Raw genomic sequence first — 18,764 nt, forward strand, 5'->3', positions numbered from 1 at the left:
TGATGATCATGCGGGGAAGCTCCGATTTTGATAGGACTATTGTATTGAAGGCTTCACGGAATTTACGGAATTCAACTGTGATAGTATCTAATATTTAGCTATAGACTTATGATGATTCGCTCAATGATCGCTCGGTATGGTGCTTGGCGATTTTCTATAAAGGCAGCTTCGTCTCTCCTCGAATGAATGGACTCCCAAGACAAATCTTACCATTGATTCCACCCTCTTAATAACGCCATAAAGAGTTCTCAAGTCGACACTTCATATTCTTCACTCTTCAAGCCTCTTTCACTAGTCACCATGGTTCCATCAGCTACTTCAGAGACCGCCGACTTTGTCCCGGTGACTAAATGGCCAACCCTCCAGGAAATGGCCGATGGCTTCAGGGAACACCTTATGCCAGCATCGAGCAAACTGCAGGGCAAATACTTTGAACATACCTACGACAATGGTTGGAAGATATCTCATGACTTTGGTGCGAATACCGTCACATGGAAGATCCTCGAGGGAGAGGGAGCAGGTCTGACTGCACCAGCCAAGTACGAGGCTTTCGAAGTGCGACCAGATGTCTTCTTCGTCGACTTCCTCAAGCCTGACTATAATGAAGTCGTCAGCTTGATCGTCGATACAGTCACTGGACAAGCCATTGCTGCGGTATCAGGCTTCAAGGACGAGAACGGTGAACGCAGAACATTTACCTCTTTCATCAACGCAGTCGCATTCGGAGGGAAACATGTTGAACCATTCCAAGCCACTGACGAGCTCATTGGAAAGCACATTCTGTACCGATACACCCCCCGAGATGCTTATGAGCATGTCTATCTCAACAAGGGCACTATGACCTGGCATTGTCTCAGCGGCACAGAGAGGGGCATCGCAGATGCTGAGAAGTGCCAGATGCTCAAGCTGGGAGACAACTTGTACATGCTGTTTTGGACCGAGACGGTTATGCCTGTTGAGTCAATTGTTGTGATCGACTTGGAGAAGATGAGGTCCACTGGGCGTTTTTACTGCTGGGATCCAAAGCCAAAGGAGGCTGTGCACGTGCGATTTGGTTCTTATGCTACTGTTCTGGCAGAGACTTCGCCACTAGAGACGTTGAGAAAGGTTTCACAGAACAAGCTTTAGACATAGGCGTAACATAAAGTGTTCTTAGAATGAAGGGTAATGACTTGCAAGCCCTCTGTTCTAGGGTAGGACTATGACGAATTGGCTTGGTGGAGTTGGTCTGGGCCGTGGCCACTTTGGCGAGGAGCATCCCTCGTAGGGGAACGTACCAAGTAAAAAATCGAACTGCCTTAGTCAAGACCAATTGAGCACTTAAAACTTTCTTGGCTAATACGCTAGTGCGCCCAATTTCTAGAACCTCGCTCCGCACGAGTGCCAAGCAGCCACGAATCCTTCGCGCCTGATAACCCACTTCAGCTTTGACAATGTTTCATGCAGATAAGATGAATGACTCGGATTGGTCTTGTTCTCTCCCATTTTCGTATTGCTTCAACGAACCATGTGGGCAGGCAAGCCGCAGTCGATGGTGACTTGAATAAAACGTCGGATATAGAGGTCATGCTTGGAGCGTTCGATCCGGAGCCATCATAGGCGAGACTCCGAAGCGTTTTTCATTGGTCAATTCATGACTCGCAAAGCGCCCTACAATGCCAACTCACTGATCAGGCAATTGACTGAAGATACTGATGGGCAGCTTTCATACTGCTTTGAGACTACAATAACAGCTAAAACATGGGCACTATGATCAATCACATCTGCTAGCTGCTCAGCTCGCCTCATGACAGAGCTTTAGGCTTAAGCTTAAGAGTGCCTGAGTCAAAGCTAGGATCCACTCATCATGCGATGGGCGTCAAACTATTGGAAGCATTCTCAAGGCATGCCAAGGACGTTGAATTGTGCTCGACAGCCTTAACATGCAAGCGCTTCGGCCAAGTAAATGATCGCCAGACGCGGCTATGAAGTTCCCGAGATGCTCGATCTCTTTTGTTACGATCTACAATGCAACTCACAGACATTGATTACCACCACGATCTACATACCTAAAAATGTCTAGCATTGCTTCTGCTCGACGCGACACAGCCACTTAAACAGCTCCATTCAAGCCCACTCTGCAATCTCCAGACCTGGGGAAGCCAGAGCAATTGTTGGGAGCCATCAGGTAAATAAATCATTTCCCCTGATTCTCGAGATTATACCCTTTTTGTGGGTTCCCCGAAGGCCACTGCGCGCAGAGTTTTCCTTGTGTAACAAAGGTCCAAGCACAAATCGCCACTTGACCTCATTCGACCAACGCAAGATAGATCATCCGGTTCTCCGACGCTATTACCGGAATGATGCATCACTAATAGTCTAGCCAATCTCCTAGGCCCTGGGACGAGATCTCTACGGAACCGCGCTCCGAGTAGCAGAAGGACTAAAAACCTGTCGCTCCTTGTCAGAGCGTTTTTCCTCGTGGCAGATTGGCCAAAGTCCGAAGCTCCCTGACTCAAAGGTCCCGACTTTCTGGCTGCGCCTACACAAGCAGGGCTAGCCTCCCCGTCATGACGATCGAGCTAACTTGTATCTAGATAAGACGCAAATCATTGCCGCGTTTTCCTGGTCACGCCGCTTGGATAGTCTGTTACAGGAATCCCCTTTTGTCTCCATCTCCTGCACTCCACAGACGAAACTATCCCGGTCTGGATTGTTGTCCGTAGACTCGTGGCGAGTGAGTAGTGTTTTACCATGTCTGCATATATAGTCGATGGGGTGTTGCCCGCTCGCTCGATTAGTAGACAGAGTCCACTCGCTACACCCTGTTCTTCTTTCTTGTCTGCCACACGAGCTGAACACCATGGCGATCGAGAGCCGGGCAACGCAGATTGCTGCCATCGCTTATACTTTTGTGATCCTCTCATCGATTGCGACGTGTCTTCGCGTCTACTGCCGAGGATGGATCGTAAAGGCGTTCGGCGCCGATGATTGGCTTGCTCTCATTGCCCAGGTAGGACGCATCACCCCTATTGGTAAGACCCTGCTAACCGAGAAAGTTTATGTTTATCGTCTTTTGCTCCTATGAGATCACTGGTGTCCGATATGGAACTGGACGTCACTTCAAGGACATCGAGCCGGAGAACATCCCCAGAGCGATGCAGATGTGGTGGACATGCGAACCGACCTACGTCTTGACCAACATGGCCATCAAGGCCAGTATTGCTATCTTCTTGTTGCGAATTTGCATTACACGCACACACAAGATTATCATCTGGACCATCACTGGCATCACAGAAATCTACAGCTTGTTCTTCTTCCTGTTGTTTGTTCTCCAATGCCGACCTACGGCACTCTTCTGGCTCCGATATACCAGTAACCCTCCTGGAGGCAGTTGCTTGGACGCCTCGGTGGTTGCTAAGGCCTTCTATGCTTACTCCGCTATCAGCTGTTTGTCAGACTGGACCTACAGTTTGCTACCCATTGCCCTGGTTTACAACCTTCAAATGAGCAAAAGAACAAAGATTTCTGTCGTTGGTATTCTGGCCGCAGGCGCTATGTATGTGTCAACACTCCCCTATCCATTGAAATAGTTTACTGACCTTGGATTTATACAGTGCTTCTAGTGCAACCATCATCCGCTTCCCTTACCTCTACTCCCTCACCGACATCGACGACTTCCTATACTCTACCTCAGATGTCGCTATCTGGTCTACTGTTGAGACTGGTCTTGGTATCACTGCTTCAGCTGTCGCAACACTTCGACCTCTGCTCCGTAACTTTCTTGGTCACGGATCATCCGCAGATGGACAGGGAAACTCAGCCAGGCCTTGGCAGCGAACAGGTAGCAACCATCCAACAGGAGGCTACCTTCGCAGCCACGGCCAGAACGGCGAGGAGGCTTTTGATCTGCACGATAATGCTGGCAAGCGTATTGGAGTCACCACCATCATCGACCACGACGACAATTCAGATGGTAATGCCGAAACAGGCAAGCATGGAAGTAGATCAGAAGCTTCTGACTCTGTTGCAGAGTTACATGGCTGGAATAGCAGCCAGTCAGATCTGGCGGATGCCAATGGCCAACCACGTGCTCAAAAAGGATGGAATGTGTTGGTCAAGAAGACTGTTGTCCAAACTCGAGGATCAGACCTTGCATAAACCTGACTTGGTCATGCCATAAAAATATAGAGTAGATATAATTACGAGGCAGAGAGACAACTTGTTTCTCTGTCCCACGATACCCTTAGCGCTTCCCTTCAGCGGGTCGCCAATGATAACACGTTTTAATAATGATCTTCAAGCCCATTTTTTCGTGATGAAGACATGTGAAAGGTGAGACATTGTTTAAGCTTCCGTCTATGACGACTTGACACACAACATTCCGACCTACCGCCCGTGCCGTGTCGATCACCGAAAGCAAATAAGCCGTGTATATCCAATAAAATGATCTGAACATGATCTAATATTTGATACTGTGGATTTACGCTGAATGCAAAGTCAGATGAAGTTGCAGATTGAGTTTGAACTGCAATTTATAGTGACGGAAACCATTGGTAGCGTCTGCAATCGGAAGATCCCGCAGCCTAAGTTAGTCTTTGTGGATGAAATGCCGAGACGCATCTGTTCATGATCGACAAAAGCTGAAAGCGATGTCAAAATGGCCTGATTTCGCGTAGAAGTTCATTGTTTGACAATCTTGTGTGCGCTGCAACTGTAAATTCTCAAGTATAAAAGGTCAAGAAGATCCTCAAGTTCTGTATCATCTCAGCTTCCTCTCAATCACAACAAAACATCAACGCTTTCATCATTCTATCCCACAAACAGATCTATTTCTCTATTCATCATGTCCGACAAGACTGTACTTAAGATTTGCCCTTATGCTGTCACGCCTACTAACAACACACGCAGAAAATTCGCTACACCTACCGCGGCTTCGACGCATGGCAGGCCTCCGAGCCCCAGCTCAAAAAGTAAGTAGTCTATTCCAAGTTCATCTTCATCATTCTAACGAGACCTCTCTAGACTTATCCAGGACGACACCGGCGTTGAGTTTTGGATTGAGACCAGATCCATCCCGCCCATGGGAATCCCCCCGTAAGTAACCATGAACCAAAGTTGGCTTCAGTGTACTCGCTAACTCTCATAAGCCCCGTGACCAAGGATTGTGTAGAGAAACTGAAGGGATTGGATGGCGTTGAGGTCAATGAAATAGAGGAAGATTAGCTGAGCCAGGCCACTCCAACAACGTTTTGTTGACAGGCGGCTATTCAAATCGGGAAGATATCCAGCTGAGACCTATCATGAATATCACATATTACCCAGTAGATATCTCCGAGCAGAGAGTATTGCTAGATAATGTTTGTGTCTAGTTCCTTTTCTTGACAGTGGCACCAGTGAGACATCTGCCAAACCATATCAGAGTAAGCATGGTTGATCCATTAGTGCTCGAAACCATGTTTCACACTCGACATATAATTTTCGTTTCGGTTTCGGTTAGCTCAAAACTGTTCAAAACCCTCATGGTTCAGTTTTAGCATGACGCCGGCCACTTTCCGCGGCCAGCTCCCGAAAGCCTCTAGCAAGTTATTCCACGACGTAGGTCGCTACAAACAAGAATGAGAGTAGAAATAGAAGCTCTGTGGCTGATAAGGCCATCGAAAATCGACCTTGGATAGCCTGTCAACGTCTACTGGTTCATAACTAGCCCTGCCTCTTGTGTCCTTTGGAAAGACCACGTTGGCACTATGGTATCATCAATCATGTGTATAAGCTCACGAACCGTGGTCCCACGTGGGAATTGCGTAGGTTGTCTTTTTGACACTCCGCCTACCTCTCAGCTGGTCATCATGTTTTAAGACTGACTCATACAGGCGAAGGTGTTGCTTACAAGACACTTCTCCATCTCTGTGGGCCGCTATGGCATCAACAAGGTTGTCTCATCGGCAGCAGAGGCGCTAAAGGACATGAAACCAAACACGACAATCCTATGTGGCGGCTTTGGTCTTTGTGGTGTCCCGGACACGCTCATCAATGAAGTCCTCAACAAGTCTGATGTCACCGGGCTAACAGCTGTTTCCAACAATGCCGGAACTGATGAATTTGGCCTTGGAAAGCTCTTAAAAAGCAGGCAAGTGCGCAAGATGGTTGCATCATATATCGGAGAGAACAAGACGTTCGAGAAGATGTACCTTACAGGCGACATTGAACTGGAACTTACCCCTCAAGGTACCCTTGCGGAACGCTGCGCTGCTGGTGGCAAAGGTATCCCGGCTTTCTATACGCCTGCTGGTGTCGGAACTGTTGTTCAAAATGCCGACCTCCCGTCTCGGAACAAAGGCATTGACTCCTCTAGCGACGCCCAATTTCCAGACCCCAAAGACGTCAAGGTATTCGATGGCAAGCCTTACCTCCTTGAACGCAGCATCTCGGGAGACTATGCCTTTGTGAAGGCGTTCAAGGCAGATAAGCTAGGAAATTGTCAGTTTCGCCTTGCAGCTCAAAACTTCAACGGTCCAATGGGCCGTAATGCTAAAATGACAATCGTTGAAGCCGAGCATATTGTTGAACCCGGGGAGATCCCCCCAGAGTCAGTTCATTTACCGGGCATTTATGTGAAGCGAGTTATTCAGAGCACTGCAGCCAAAGGGATCGAGAAATATACCTGGAACGAGCAAGACGTCAAGACTCTGGGCCAGGGTGAGGTTGCTGCAAAGCGAGAACGCATCGTCCGACGAGCAGCGAAGGAGTTCAAGAATGGAATGTACGCCAATCTTGGAATCGGTATGCCGATGTTGGCAGCATCGTTCGTTGGACCCGATGTTGATGTCCAGCTTCAATCGGAGAATGGCATCCTAGGACTCGGACCTTATCCATCCAAAGAGCGCAAAGAAGCTGATCCGGATCTTATCAACGCCGGTAAAGAAACAGTCACTTTGAAGCCTGGTGCATCTGTTTTCAGCAGCGACGAAAGTTTCGGCATGATCCGTAGTGGTCGTATCGATGTTACCATCCTTGGTGCTATGCAAGTCAATGCAACAGGTGACTTGGCCAATTGGATGCTCCCAGGAAAGGTCAAAGGTTTCGGCGGCGCGATGGACCTCGTTAGCAACCCGAGTAAGACGAAGGTCATTGTCACGATGGAACACACAGACAAGAAGGGCAATCCCAAGATCTTGAACCAATGCTCTTTTCCTCTTACAGGCCGGGCGTGCGTATCACGCATCATTACGGACTTGGTACGTCGCTATCACGATACTTCTCTTGGATTATACTAACTCTTCTCAGGGAGTGTTTGACGTGGACTTCGCCACGGGTTTAAAGCTGGTTGAAATTGCTCCTGGTGTCACTGTGGATGAGGTCAAGGCTAAGACTGAAGCTCCTTTTACTGTTGCCGAGCCATTGGAGTCAATGACAGGAGTTTGAAAAGCGTCCTTATACAAAGTTAAATCATATATCGAGAGATTTGAGAGATATGGGTTGCTAGCTGCTGTAGAATGAGTGTGGTATCTAATAAACGGAACGCAATAACCTCCCAATAACCTATCTTTATCAGCGCTACCTACTACATATCACAAAATCGATGAAATTTAAAAAGCATAGAGACGAGGCCTCGAATCATATTGATAGTGTCATAGAGGAGGCCAAAGTAGTGAAGGCTACGCACCGGGCTTGTAAGTCTAAGAGGACGACGACTTATCACAGCGGTCACCGAGATAGATACCGACCCAACAGAGACTATCAATGCCTTCAAGATGACTGTCACTGATGCAACTCCCATGCCTCGCAACATGTAGAAGATTCAAGCCCTATTGAGGCCTTGCTAAGTTCTCTCTGCTCTCAGCCATAAGTCTATACGAGTGATATGCCAGGAATGGCAAATGGAACCCCGTGCCGACTCGTCACCAAAAACCAGTGATGCACTACGCATAAAAGTTTACCGATCTTTTAAGTGTCATTCAATTCTCCCGAGGGAGGTCATGGGTTCTTCCGTGACACCGGCGGTTGCCAACCGGTCACATTCCTCGGGCGTTCTCCGCGGGCGTTCGACTGGACTAGCTCAACTGCAGTGAGATCATCGCAAAACAGGACCTTTAGGTTAGCAACTAGTTCCTAAATGCGGGGATTTAGTACATCCGGGGTAGGTCTTGACATTAAGCATCAATTGAACCACGCCAGGAAGACTTTGTTCTTACAAGTAGAAATACACGAGCACAGGTACTTCTTCGTGCTCCCTTGAGGTCAATGTACTTTTATAGTCCGGAAGCTTGAGGACCAGGATCTCCAAGCATTGATCTGCCATAAATTATATCTGTTTTCTGAGTTAGAAGTGGCCCAGAGATACGATGGCCTCCACAATAGGGGCCTGGGAGGGTTACACCGCGCAGTATCACTTAACAAAAGTACCGTTCGATCCGCGGGGTAAAATTGAAGCAAGGAGAATGTAGATCCCTAAAGATTGTAGACGAACAGAGTTCTGGAGAAGTATAAATGCTAGCAGGATATGCCCTTCGAGTGGTGAATTATCACAGCAGACACTCAAGACAAACTACACTCACAAACCAACAATGGCTACCAAGGCTCTAGCAACATGGGCTCTAACCCTTCAGTTTGGCAACCTAACCGACCCAATCGTCGACATAGCCGTCAAGAGCGTCTATAACTGGGCCGGCTGTGCTATCGGCGGCTACGCTCTACCCCCAGCAGGTATTGCGTACGAGGCCAGTGCTCCCTTCATCGGAGCCGATGGAAACTCTTCCATCTTTGGGACTGGGAAGTACGTTGATGTTAAGACCGCAGCTCTCATCAACGGTATTGCCTCTCACGCTGATGACTATGATGATACCCACCGAGATAACCCTATTCACCCCTCTGGGCCTGTGCTGTCTGCTCTCTTTGCTGTTGCGGAGTGGATGGCACCTGTGTCAGGCAAAGAATTCTTGGCGGCCTTCGTTGCTGGTGTTGAAGCGGAGTGCAAAATTGGTGTTGCTGTTTTCCCGGAGCATTACAATGTTGGATGGCGTAAGTGGACCTAATCATTCTTCTTGGACGTGGCCATATTGACTGTCATCAGACATCACTAGCACTGTTGGCTCGGTCGGCTCAGCTGTTGCCGTCGGAAAGCTCCTCGGACTTGACACTAAGCAAATGCAGAGAGCTATCAGCATAGCCTCTGTTCAAGTCATAGGGATGCATGAGTCTTTTGGCACAGACACCAAGCCTTTCCACGTTGGAGCCGCAGCACAAGCAGGTCTACAGTCGGCTTTACTCGCTAAGAGTGGCTTTGGCGGATCCCTTGAAGGCTTAGAAGCTAAGAGGGGTTGGTCTCATGTTGTCAGCACTCGTGAGAATCTGACTGCTGAGATCTCCACCCTTGGTGATGTTTGGGAGATCTCCAGGAACACGTTCAAACCGTACCCATGCGACAGAATCATCCACGCTGCCATCGATGGCTGGATTCAAATCCACAATAAGGCAGTGAAAGACGGTCTCGACGTCAACAAGATCGCCAATGTCACGGCCCGTACTCACCCCCGCGTTCTGTTCCTAACGGATGACCCCAAGCCCGAGACAGGTCTGCAGGGCAAGTTCAGCGTCTATCATGCTGCCGCTGTAGCACTTCTTTTCGGCGAAGCAACCCCAACCCAGTTCACCGATGAGGCTGTTCAGAACAAAACTGTCATCGACCTCCGCCAGAAGGTCAATGTTACAAGTGATGACAAGGTCAGTGAGCATGAGGCGTTTGTAGCTGTTGAGTTTGAGAATGGAAAAAAACTCGAGGTCCATGTTGAGCACACGATCGGTAGCTATGAGAATCCTCTGGATGAGAAGTTCCTCCATACCAAGTTTTTGGATCATGTTGGTAACCAGATTGGAGAGGTTCGGGCGAAGAAGGCTTTGAGCGCTTTCGCGGGTATCGCCAACATGACAGATGTCGGTCAGATTGCTCAAGAGTTCAAGGAGTAAGGTCTTTCAAGAAAAGGGTTGTATTAATCATCTGTCGAACGCATGTAATGAATGAGTAGATACATATACAATACCACGGATATCTTACTGCAGTCTTACCTGCATTTAGACTCCGACAGATTGTTAACAAAGTCAATATTAGTTCACGGTCTACAGTAGGATTTGAGGCAATAATTGCTTTGAGCTTCTTCTTGAAGATTTTCATGACTGGAGTACACTCCCGCGTACATCGTTTTCCGGCCGTGTGATATTGACCAAAGGCGACATTATAGCCTTGCAATTCGCCCAGATAATCATGGCGATGCTTAAGGCGGTTCGGAGGCCGAACAGCTACTACAAGGGAGATGGCCATGTGCCTCTATGTATCTAGAAAGTAAATGCAAGGTATGAGCAATGTGGCAGTGTTCATGTCTGTGATGTTTGCCTTGTTCTATCAAGTGGTGAGTTTGTCTCCCAAATTTGAGTAAAGTCGCGGATTGAGGGTAGAATATGAGGCAAGGATCACTGGTATATTCTATTTCCGCTGCGCTATACAACTGTTTGTCGAAGTCCGGACCTTATTCTTGCTACCATGATCAGATTCAAAATTACAGAACATATCGGAAATCCTTGTTCTCAAACTCGGTCTGATCCCGCATACCAGCCTCGTTACTACGCTCCTTATTGGGCGCACCGTAGGTCTTGTTACGGTGTCTGTTGATAAGATACATATACACTAAACACAAAGGGTTAGCCGAAATCCTCGCCTTGAATCGTCAGGCCACTTACCAAGAAGACCCAGGTGGCAACAGAACTTGATAGCGTAGCCTACTAGAAGTCCAATAGTGGCACCAGTGAAGTGAGGAGCCTCGGACTTCTTCACGACGAAGGGGCCGGCAAAGTTGCCCCAGCAATATGCAGTACTGGCAGAGTATGTTAGTCAGGCCTCAGAAGATTAGTGATGATAAACTTACAAGACCAGAGCACTAGCAAGAGATCTATGAGTGTAGCCAGCCATGTTGGAGGAAATGGTGGTCAGAGACACAGTGAAGCCAATAGACTGGGTGTTGACCAGCCAGAAACATACAAGCCGGCCCCAAGTGTTATCGCGGGGTAGGTAGGCCATGCAAGCAGCAGAGATTGTGCAAAGCATGTTGGCAACCGTAGCAGTGAGTAGACGAGCTGGTTATTGTTAGCTGACTCGCTGGGTGCTTCCTAAAGATGGTTTGACTAACAGTTGGGAACATTGAGAATGACGCTTCCACCAATGATCAAGCCGATGATCTGGACAGCATCTCCAACAGACTTTAGCTGAGTAGTCCTGGTGGTGCTAAATCCCATGTCGCGGATGATGATGGTCGAGAAGGAGTTGACAACACCATTAGGGATGGCGCTGTAAATCGTTTATTAGACAATGGTCAATCCTTTGTCGTGACAATGATTTTACTTACGCAGCAAAGACCGAGGTAAAGAGCAGAAGGGTCTTGGGATCAGTGAAGCCAAGGACGACCTGATCCTTATCGAATGCCTTATTCTTGATACCCGTCTCATTGGATGCGACTCTCTTGACTGCAATGAGACGCTCTCGGTGGTTGAGGAATCGTGCGTTGGAAGGCGAATCGGGGAGGAGGAACCAGATGACAAAAGCCCAAAGACAAGTGGCGCCACCGAGCTGCTGACATGTTAGCTGTGTCCTGATGTTGTTAAACGTAACGGTGACTTACGATGTAGAATATCAGCTCCCATCGCTCAGGCTTGAGGTCGACGGGAAGCTTGGAGACTCCCATGGAGATGTATGAACCAACCTACATAAGTCCAGTCATTAGCAACACGACTTTGGATACCGGACTCTATTTGAGACTTACAATGCCACCCCAACCCAGAGACGAGTACCAAATACACTGGCGAAGTGGGATCTCTCGTCGGGTGTACCAGAAACCGGTCATGAGTGTTAACCCAGGTGTAACAGCAGCCTCAAATACACCCATGATGAACCGCACTGCCAGAGCACTCGAATAGTCGCGGCTCTGGGTCATGATGATGACCATGAGACCCCACAGGAAGACGCTGATAGCCATGACCTTTTGCGCAGGGAAGCGACCAATGAGCCATCCGCAAGGATATTGGCCAAAGAAATAACCAGCATAGACCACTGTACACCTGTATTAATAATCGACCGTGCGAGAGGATGCGAGGATCACCGACTTGCAGAGAGGTAGTTGAATTGGTTGCCTTTGAGGCCAAGAGCGTCCTGATATCCGAAGAGGTTGGCATAGTTGAGAGAGGTTTTATCCATGAACTGAAGCGCTTGAGTGATGAGGAACATGGGGAGGATAAAGAGATCGAGTTTCCATCGCAGTTTCTTTGCCTATAGATTTGTCAGCGAACGCAGTAGTGTATCCAAGGAGTGTTCAGCCTACCTCAGCATCTGAGAACTCAATGTCGCGAGCTTCAAGGTACTCGCTGTAACCAACAGCATTCTCCCGGTCATGAGCGCCCATGTCGTTTCGACCGCCCTTGAGCTCCGAGTCCTCAATGGCCTCAACACTAGGGGGTGACTCAACGATAGGCTTAGGCGTGTCCGACATTGCTACTGAAAGTCTTATTGCTCAAGTTAAGTCAAGTCAGGAGAGGATGGAGGGTAGAATGGATTGAAGACTGAGACTGGACAAGGGGACGCTGGGGTAGTATTTATCCAGCGCATGGTCGCAAAGTAAAGCAAAAACCTGGACAACCTGGGGTAGCATGCAACTTCTCCGCCTTTACCCCATGGGGCCTGGTTCGACTCCGCATGGCATTGGCCAATTGAACATCATCGGTGAACTACTGGAGTATCCCCACGGCCAGTCTCCGCGGCTGCAAACCGATGGAGATTGTTCAGAGCGCCACTGGTGTTAATTAAACATGGAATTGTGTAATTGTTAACTAGCAGCTCGCATGAGACCGTGGACGGGCTTTCCGAATAACTACGCCCTTGCATCTTCCAACACCCTTTGAAGTATTTTCAAATAATCAATTTATCACACTATGGGGCAGTCATCATCGAAACAAGCCACCAGCGAGCAATACCTTGCTAAACCGAGTGGTAGCTGCTGTCTTAAAGGCACGATCCATGAGGGCGAGTCAAGAGGGACTTGGGAAACCATCGCAGACGTCGAAACATACATCTCAAAACCAGCACCAGAAAAAGCAAATGGAAACATACTACTGTACTTTCCAGATGTATGGGGCATGTTCCCCAATGGGCTGTTAGTCATGGATGCTTTCGCAGATGCAGGTTATCTAGTCTTGGGGCTCGACTACTTTCGTGGGGTAGGTCCAGGCAGACATACAGCGCTTAGATCAGAGACTAACGATGATACAGGACCCTGTTTGGAATCATCGCAAAGACCGGCATACCCAGAATCCTGACTTTGACTACGAAGCCTGGAAGCGCAAGCACACTGCCTTTGCGGATGTCGCTGTTCCCAAATGGGTGGCTGCCGTGAAGAAGAGCTATGGAACAAACACAACAAAGTTTGCTTGTGTCGGCTACTGCTTCGGAGCGCCTTACGTGTGCAATGAGCTGAAAGGTGATACGGTAACAGTTGGCGCTTTTGCTCACCCAGCGTTCCTCAAGGAACATCATTTTACAGATCTCAAGAGTACACTCTTCTTTCTTTTGCAGCCCTCTCTCAGCCTTGCTAATATTTTATAGAGCCTTTATTTCTCTCATGCTCGGAAGTTGATCACACGTTTGATGTGCCGTCCCGGCGTCGCGCGCTGGATATTCTACAAACCAACAAGAAAGTCTTTCACTATCAAGTATTTTCTGGTGTTGAGCACGGATTTGCTTTGAGAGGTGATCCCAAAGATCCTTACCAGCGTAAGTTCCATGTTTGAGGCGTACCTTGAGGCCTACTGACACGGAATAGGATGGGTAAAGGAACAGAGCCTGGCAGGTATCGTAGCATGGTTCAATTATTGGTTGTCGCAATAGCTTTTGTAAGACGGTTAGATGAAAAATAGGCGATGAATTAGATTCCCTGTCGACTTGTACACTATCATTCGAGTTCCAATTGGCGATTTAGGCTCGTGTCATCTCTCTCCCCTGCGTTGAAGTTGTTCAAAGAACGTATTGCACAAGAACTGTCCCCCTACAGTTCAGTAGTCGCTACCTACAATCTTTTCGTCCACTTAATGGTAAGGGATTTGCGACTTCTCGCCTAGTCGATCCTTTGGCGCGTAGCAAGCATAACAATTATAGTCGATACAGCTTGGCCTGTTGCACCGATTCCAGCGATCAACGAATTGGTGCGCTAAACACGGTGACCACTAGCGAGGGCCCATGAGAAGGATTCATGTCAATGCCGGAGTGTCTCAGTCCGGTGATAAAAACATCCTACTGCAGGCCACTAAGAGCCGCAGAGCCGATAGGCTTGGCTAGCATGAAATTGAGACTGATCTCAATCGACAGATAAAATTCCGGGGCAAGACCGATTTTGGGCATCCCCATCATTTCCCCGCATACCGTGGCCCTCGTGATGGTGTATTCAATAGCGCAGAGGCCAGGGGGTTTCGGCGATTGCCCGCGCCGAGTGCCCGGAAGCTGGATGAGTACAGAGTGGCGATTGGCCGCGGTGAGCGACGATCTTTCAATGTTTGGCTGAAGAGTGAATAATATTTATTCTTCGATGCTTGATCTCGTGAGTTATATGAACTTGTTTTACTATAGATTTGGATCGTGAATCATCAATATTTGTGAAAGTCAACATTTTGTCAAAACAACTTCATCAACTAAGTTACTCCACAATGGCACCACCTCGAGCCTTCGACTTCACTGGAGATGTGGCAATCGTCACGGGTGCAGGCTCCCGCATGGATGGTAAGTTCAAGATGCACCCCAACTATTGTCCCCATTACACTAACCCCCTGTAAAGGCGAGATTGGCAATGGTCGTGCGGCCGCCATCCTCCTCGCACGCCATGGCGCCAAGGTCGCTCTCGTGGACTTCAATGTGGACTGGGCGAAGGAGACCAAGCGCATGATTGATGAGGAGGGCGGTATTTCCGAGGTGATACAGGCGGATGTCACAAGTGAAGAGTCATGCAAGAATGCTATCGACAAGACTGTTGAACTATGGGGCGCTCTTCATATCCTTGTCAATATTGGTAGGCTGGATTGCCTGCGTAATCAAATCGAGAGACATGTACTGACAAGCGAAAATAGTTGGCGTTGGCGGTGCAATGGGTGACGCCACGACGATAAACCTCGATGCTTGGGACAGAGACTTTCGCATCAACGTCACAAGTATGGTCATGATGAGCCGATATGCAATTCCTGAAATGAGGAAGCAGGGCCGTGGATCTATCGTCAACATGTCATCAGTTAGTGGATGTAAGTATCCTTAATTCACCCCCATCGTGTCCAAGCTAACAGGGTGCTGTAGTACTCGGCGGTAACCCCAGCTTGCTGTACCCTACCACCAAGGGTGCCATCATTCAGATGACGCGAGCCATGGCAGCTCATCATGGTCGTGAGAATATCCGCGTCAACTGTGTCGCGCCTGGCATGGTGTATACTCCAATGACAAGAGGGCGCGGAATGACAGATGAGATGAGACAAGCAAGAATTAACCAGAACTTGATGAAGAAGGAGGGAACTGGCTGGGATGTTGGCTATGGTAAGTCAGCCCAAACGCTTGGATACTCAGGACTTACACTAAGGTCGTATAGCTATCCTGTTCTTGGCTAGCAAGGAAGCCGGCTGGATCACAGGCCTGATCATGCCTGTTGACGGAGGCGTAAGTAGCCATTCTTCATGCCATAACGTGGATCGCTGCTAAGACTTTGCCACAGACTACTGCCGGAAAGGCCGATAGACCAGCTCTTAAGGCGGATACTCTAGCTGAGGCCAATACTGGTATACAGAACTAGCCTTGAAAATTAACGACATACCGTTAAAACATCACTTTTTGGAACTAAAAGAAGCTGTTTGTTCAAGTCATCTATAGACTTGGAGATGATACCAGTGCCTGCATACCTCCGACGACGCGTATCCTTTCTTCAAAGTACGACACATTTCTCATCATGCTATACACTCTGTGTGGGTTCATTAAAGGTATTCGAAATAAATAAATAAAGGGGACGGCTGACACTACCTAAGCCGGTGCATGTCTCATCATTTCATCAAGATCAATCTGTAGCTCTGGGTAACAATCCAACGACGCCATCGCATCCATGCTCATACTATTCAAGTACGCATCCATGTCAAAGTCATTCGGGCTTACGGGGTCAAGATACGGGAAGGCCGGAATGTAGCTATTCATGGTAGCAGTGACCGTGTTATCGGACAACGATTGATCAGGTGCTGGCCGCTGAACTGGAGTTCGCTTCAACCCTTTAATGATGATGTGCAAGCTGCGCTCAAGAAGCGGACACTTTGCCATGCCACGATTGAGGGCTCTGAGAAAGGTCTGCATAGTGGGGTGTGTTGCTCCATCGTTGTTCTTCGCATCTTCGAGCACTGCTGAAGCCCCAGTGTAGATGCAATAGCCCATAAGATACGTAATGTTCTCAAATCCAAAGGTTGATTCAAGCATCAGGAGCAGCTTCTCCATGCTCAGTGCTGCGCTCATGCAGACTTGATAGTAAGCTGGTGCTGACCAGAATGGACGATGGGCGAGGATGACCGTGGTGAAGTATAGGAGACTGTTCAAAGTCAGCAACACAACATTCAGCAATGTGGAGGTTGGGGGCTTACTTCTGGGAGATGATATGAGGAGGCGGACATATGGTTGGTAGATACTCTGGGTCATAACGCAAATGCACCGGTGACTCAGCACGCCATGTTTCCAGACGTGCCTTAATATCGTTCAGCGACGACTCGGTTATAGCTCTGCTTCGTTTTGAGTAGAGCTGTACTATTATATCATTGATGATGACAGAGAGTTTACACGAGTTTGCGAAGCATGACACAGCATGACTTTTCATCACGGGGTATTGGCTCGGTGCTAGTCGAGTAAGTGGTGAAATGTCTTCATAGTATGGTGACCATACATCGGACTCTGCGGAGTCATCCACTGCACATAACATCAGAATGGAATGGCTTAATTGGCTTGGGGCGCATACTGAAGTCAATGGGGCTTTGCGGCAGCTCGGTCACCGCTGGAAGTCTCCCTGTGTAAAGGCTGATAGCTCTGCAAGTCCATGTAAGCAAATACGATGCATAAGCCTTCAAATGGGTCGCTCACTTGTCCCAGAAATAGCAGCTCCAGAATAACCTCTTCCGGATCTCCAAGTCTACTGGGTCTAGTCCCTTGAGGTCCGCTATGTCGGGCCCATTATGCTGCAATCCAAGGTCGGCTGACATTCTGAACGCCATCCCGCTATACAGCCACGCCTGGGAGATGGAGCCTTGAGCGAGTTCCCGAGCACTCAATTGCAGAAGAGCTTGAATAGTAGGTATTGAACTAGGCTTCTGTATCTCGTCACCGAGGAGGAATCGAACTCGGGAGAAGAGTAGTTGCGCGTGGTTACTGTCGTAGTATTTCGAGGCATGAGCGCACAGCACGAGGAGGAGAAGTTCGGAGTAGTAACGGCCGCCGGTCGTCATGTCACCTGAAGGCAAGAGAAGTTAGTCAAGATGTGAGTCGTGTTGTAGCAGTTCAAGATACGTACGCATGAATGCCGGCCTGTACACCCACATAAACATAGGAGCAACCCAGGTCCAGTGCAGATGAAGAAGCTTTGCCATAATTTGTCGCGGCAACCCAAGTTGGAGTGACGCATTTCCAAGGGCAAACTCCTCCCAGATGGTCGATTCTCGAGCTCGCGATACCAGGTAAGCGCGGACATCAGTCCTCTTAGATCCGTCCCCGCGGCTCATCGAGTTTGTAGACGGTGATACGAGACCCAGAGGCTCATGGACAGCAGATGTTGGGCCGTAATAGCATATCTTGCCATGTTCATCCACGCTGAGATCTATAGCCAAACCGTCTTGCGATGTGCCGTCGATAGCTGCGGCTGGTCGAGGAGGATCTTGGAGGCGCCTTTGATGTGTGGCAGGCGAGGCTTCCAGCACTGTGGGCTCAATGTCATGTCCTGATGATAGGGGCAATCGTGCTGGCAAGTCTTCGGCAGCGAAGGAGCTTGAAGCCGGGGCTACACTCTCGGCAATGGAAGCTCCCATGTTCTGATGATTGATGGAGCTGTCACCACCCTGCAGGCGCTCAATGGTCTCCTCAGCTTCTTGAAGCTTGCGCGCCATGGCAACAACTTGCGACAGCGGTGGGGGTTTGTCGTAGCGACATTCGACATGGTAGACCTCGCATGTTTTACAGGTCGGTTGACTCCCTTCACATCGAACCTACATCGCCAGTGAAGTCAGCAAGCGTATAAAAAGCTAATATTCAGCGAGAAATAAAGAATAGACGGCGTTCTGACCTTCTTTGCGCGGCAATTGGCACATGTCAAACCTCGATATTTGCGAGACATCCGCTGTTTCTTGGAGCGAGCGGAGCTCGGTCCCTGTCCTTGCTCGTCATTGGTCTCCATGTTTCCAGGGGAAAAGAGATAACAATCGATCTTCTGATAAGCTCGGATCGCGGAGAGAGAACTGAAGAATTGGCTTACGGTGAAAATCCGAAAGCTGGGGGATTATCGTCGAGTCTGAACTTGACGGCTACTGACGTGGATGACCAACGTAATTGGCCCGGGCAGTCTCCGCGGCGAGTTACCGCGGAGTGTGCGGGGGATGCTGGCAGGGAATTGAAGAGCCTTGGAAGAAGGTAAGTGATGGTCATGGAGATATACGATGACTTATATTATTTACAGCGTCATTGTCATGATTCTGACTCTGAG

At 48.8% G+C, this 18,764-nt stretch overlaps 9 protein-coding genes across 9 annotated transcripts; 7 read left to right on the forward strand and 2 right to left on the reverse strand.

Annotated features, from left to right (window-relative positions):
* Positions 1 to 300: 300 nt before the first annotated feature.
* On the forward strand, positions 301 to 1,128 carry FPRO_12183 (uncharacterized protein; the record flags this gene model as incomplete). The annotated part of the gene is made up of 1 exon (XM_031221738.1): positions 301 to 1,128. One exon carries the CDS (start codon positions 301 to 303, stop codon positions 1,126 to 1,128), a length of 828 nt encoding a protein of 275 aa, XP_031087267.1.
* Positions 1,129 to 2,842: 1,714 nt separating this feature from the next.
* FPRO_12184 (uncharacterized protein) lies at positions 2,843 to 4,140 on the forward strand (the record flags this gene model as incomplete). Its single annotated transcript, XM_031221739.1, has 3 exons — positions 2,843 to 2,992; positions 3,039 to 3,538; positions 3,597 to 4,140. 3 exons carry the CDS (start codon positions 2,843 to 2,845, stop codon positions 4,138 to 4,140), a joined length of 1,194 nt encoding a protein of 397 aa, XP_031087268.1.
* Positions 4,141 to 4,825: 685 nt separating this feature from the next.
* On the forward strand, positions 4,826 to 5,205 carry FPRO_12185 (uncharacterized protein; the record flags this gene model as incomplete). Its single annotated transcript, XM_031221740.1, has 4 exons — positions 4,826 to 4,840; positions 4,891 to 4,952; positions 5,005 to 5,076; positions 5,130 to 5,205. 4 exons carry the CDS (start codon positions 4,826 to 4,828, stop codon positions 5,203 to 5,205), a joined length of 225 nt encoding a protein of 74 aa, XP_031087269.1.
* Positions 5,206 to 5,741: 536 nt separating this feature from the next.
* FPRO_12186 (putative succinyl-CoA:3-ketoacid-coenzyme A transferase, mitochondrial precursor) lies at positions 5,742 to 7,404 on the forward strand (the record flags this gene model as incomplete). Its single annotated transcript, XM_031221741.1, has 3 exons — positions 5,742 to 5,783; positions 5,853 to 7,217; positions 7,267 to 7,404. The coding sequence occupies 3 exons, from the start codon at positions 5,742 to 5,744 to the stop codon at positions 7,402 to 7,404; spliced, it is 1,545 nt and encodes a 514-aa protein (XP_031087270.1).
* A 1,142-nt stretch (positions 7,405 to 8,546) lies between these two features.
* FPRO_12187 (uncharacterized protein) lies at positions 8,547 to 9,945 on the forward strand (the record flags this gene model as incomplete). Its single annotated transcript, XM_031221742.1, has 2 exons — positions 8,547 to 9,000; positions 9,053 to 9,945. 2 exons carry the CDS (start codon positions 8,547 to 8,549, stop codon positions 9,943 to 9,945), a joined length of 1,347 nt encoding a protein of 448 aa, XP_031087271.1.
* Positions 9,946 to 10,532: 587 nt separating this feature from the next.
* Positions 10,533 to 12,512, reverse strand: FPRO_12188 (uncharacterized protein; the record flags this gene model as incomplete). The annotated part of the gene is made up of 9 exons (XM_031221743.1): positions 10,533 to 10,660; positions 10,714 to 10,847; positions 10,899 to 11,106; positions 11,160 to 11,317; positions 11,376 to 11,596; positions 11,649 to 11,729; positions 11,790 to 12,076; positions 12,130 to 12,292; positions 12,345 to 12,512. 9 exons carry the CDS (start codon positions 12,510 to 12,512, stop codon positions 10,533 to 10,535), a joined length of 1,548 nt encoding a protein of 515 aa, XP_031087272.1.
* A 439-nt stretch (positions 12,513 to 12,951) lies between these two features.
* Positions 12,952 to 13,903, forward strand: FPRO_12189 (uncharacterized protein; the record flags this gene model as incomplete). The annotated part of the gene is made up of 4 exons (XM_031221744.1): positions 12,952 to 13,236; positions 13,289 to 13,568; positions 13,622 to 13,789; positions 13,839 to 13,903. The coding sequence occupies 4 exons, from the start codon at positions 12,952 to 12,954 to the stop codon at positions 13,901 to 13,903; spliced, it is 798 nt and encodes a 265-aa protein (XP_031087273.1).
* Positions 13,904 to 14,715: 812 nt separating this feature from the next.
* On the forward strand, positions 14,716 to 15,839 carry FPRO_12190 (uncharacterized protein; the record flags this gene model as incomplete). The annotated part of the gene is made up of 6 exons (XM_031221745.1): positions 14,716 to 14,788; positions 14,844 to 15,074; positions 15,133 to 15,300; positions 15,353 to 15,586; positions 15,639 to 15,706; positions 15,762 to 15,839. The coding sequence occupies 6 exons, from the start codon at positions 14,716 to 14,718 to the stop codon at positions 15,837 to 15,839; spliced, it is 852 nt and encodes a 283-aa protein (XP_031087274.1).
* A 224-nt stretch (positions 15,840 to 16,063) lies between these two features.
* FPRO_12191 (uncharacterized protein) lies at positions 16,064 to 18,458 on the reverse strand (the record flags this gene model as incomplete). Its single annotated transcript, XM_031221746.1, has 6 exons — positions 16,064 to 16,613; positions 16,666 to 16,984; positions 17,034 to 17,101; positions 17,156 to 17,522; positions 17,583 to 18,270; positions 18,348 to 18,458. 6 exons carry the CDS (start codon positions 18,456 to 18,458, stop codon positions 16,064 to 16,066), a joined length of 2,103 nt encoding a protein of 700 aa, XP_031087275.1.
* Positions 18,459 to 18,764: the final 306 nt, after the last annotated feature.

The sequence above is a fragment of the Fusarium proliferatum genome (assembly GCF_900067095.1).
Source record: "Fusarium proliferatum ET1 genome assembly, contig: FPRO_scaffold010, whole genome shotgun sequence".
Taxonomy (NCBI): Eukaryota; Fungi; Ascomycota; class Sordariomycetes; order Hypocreales; family Nectriaceae; genus Fusarium; species Fusarium proliferatum.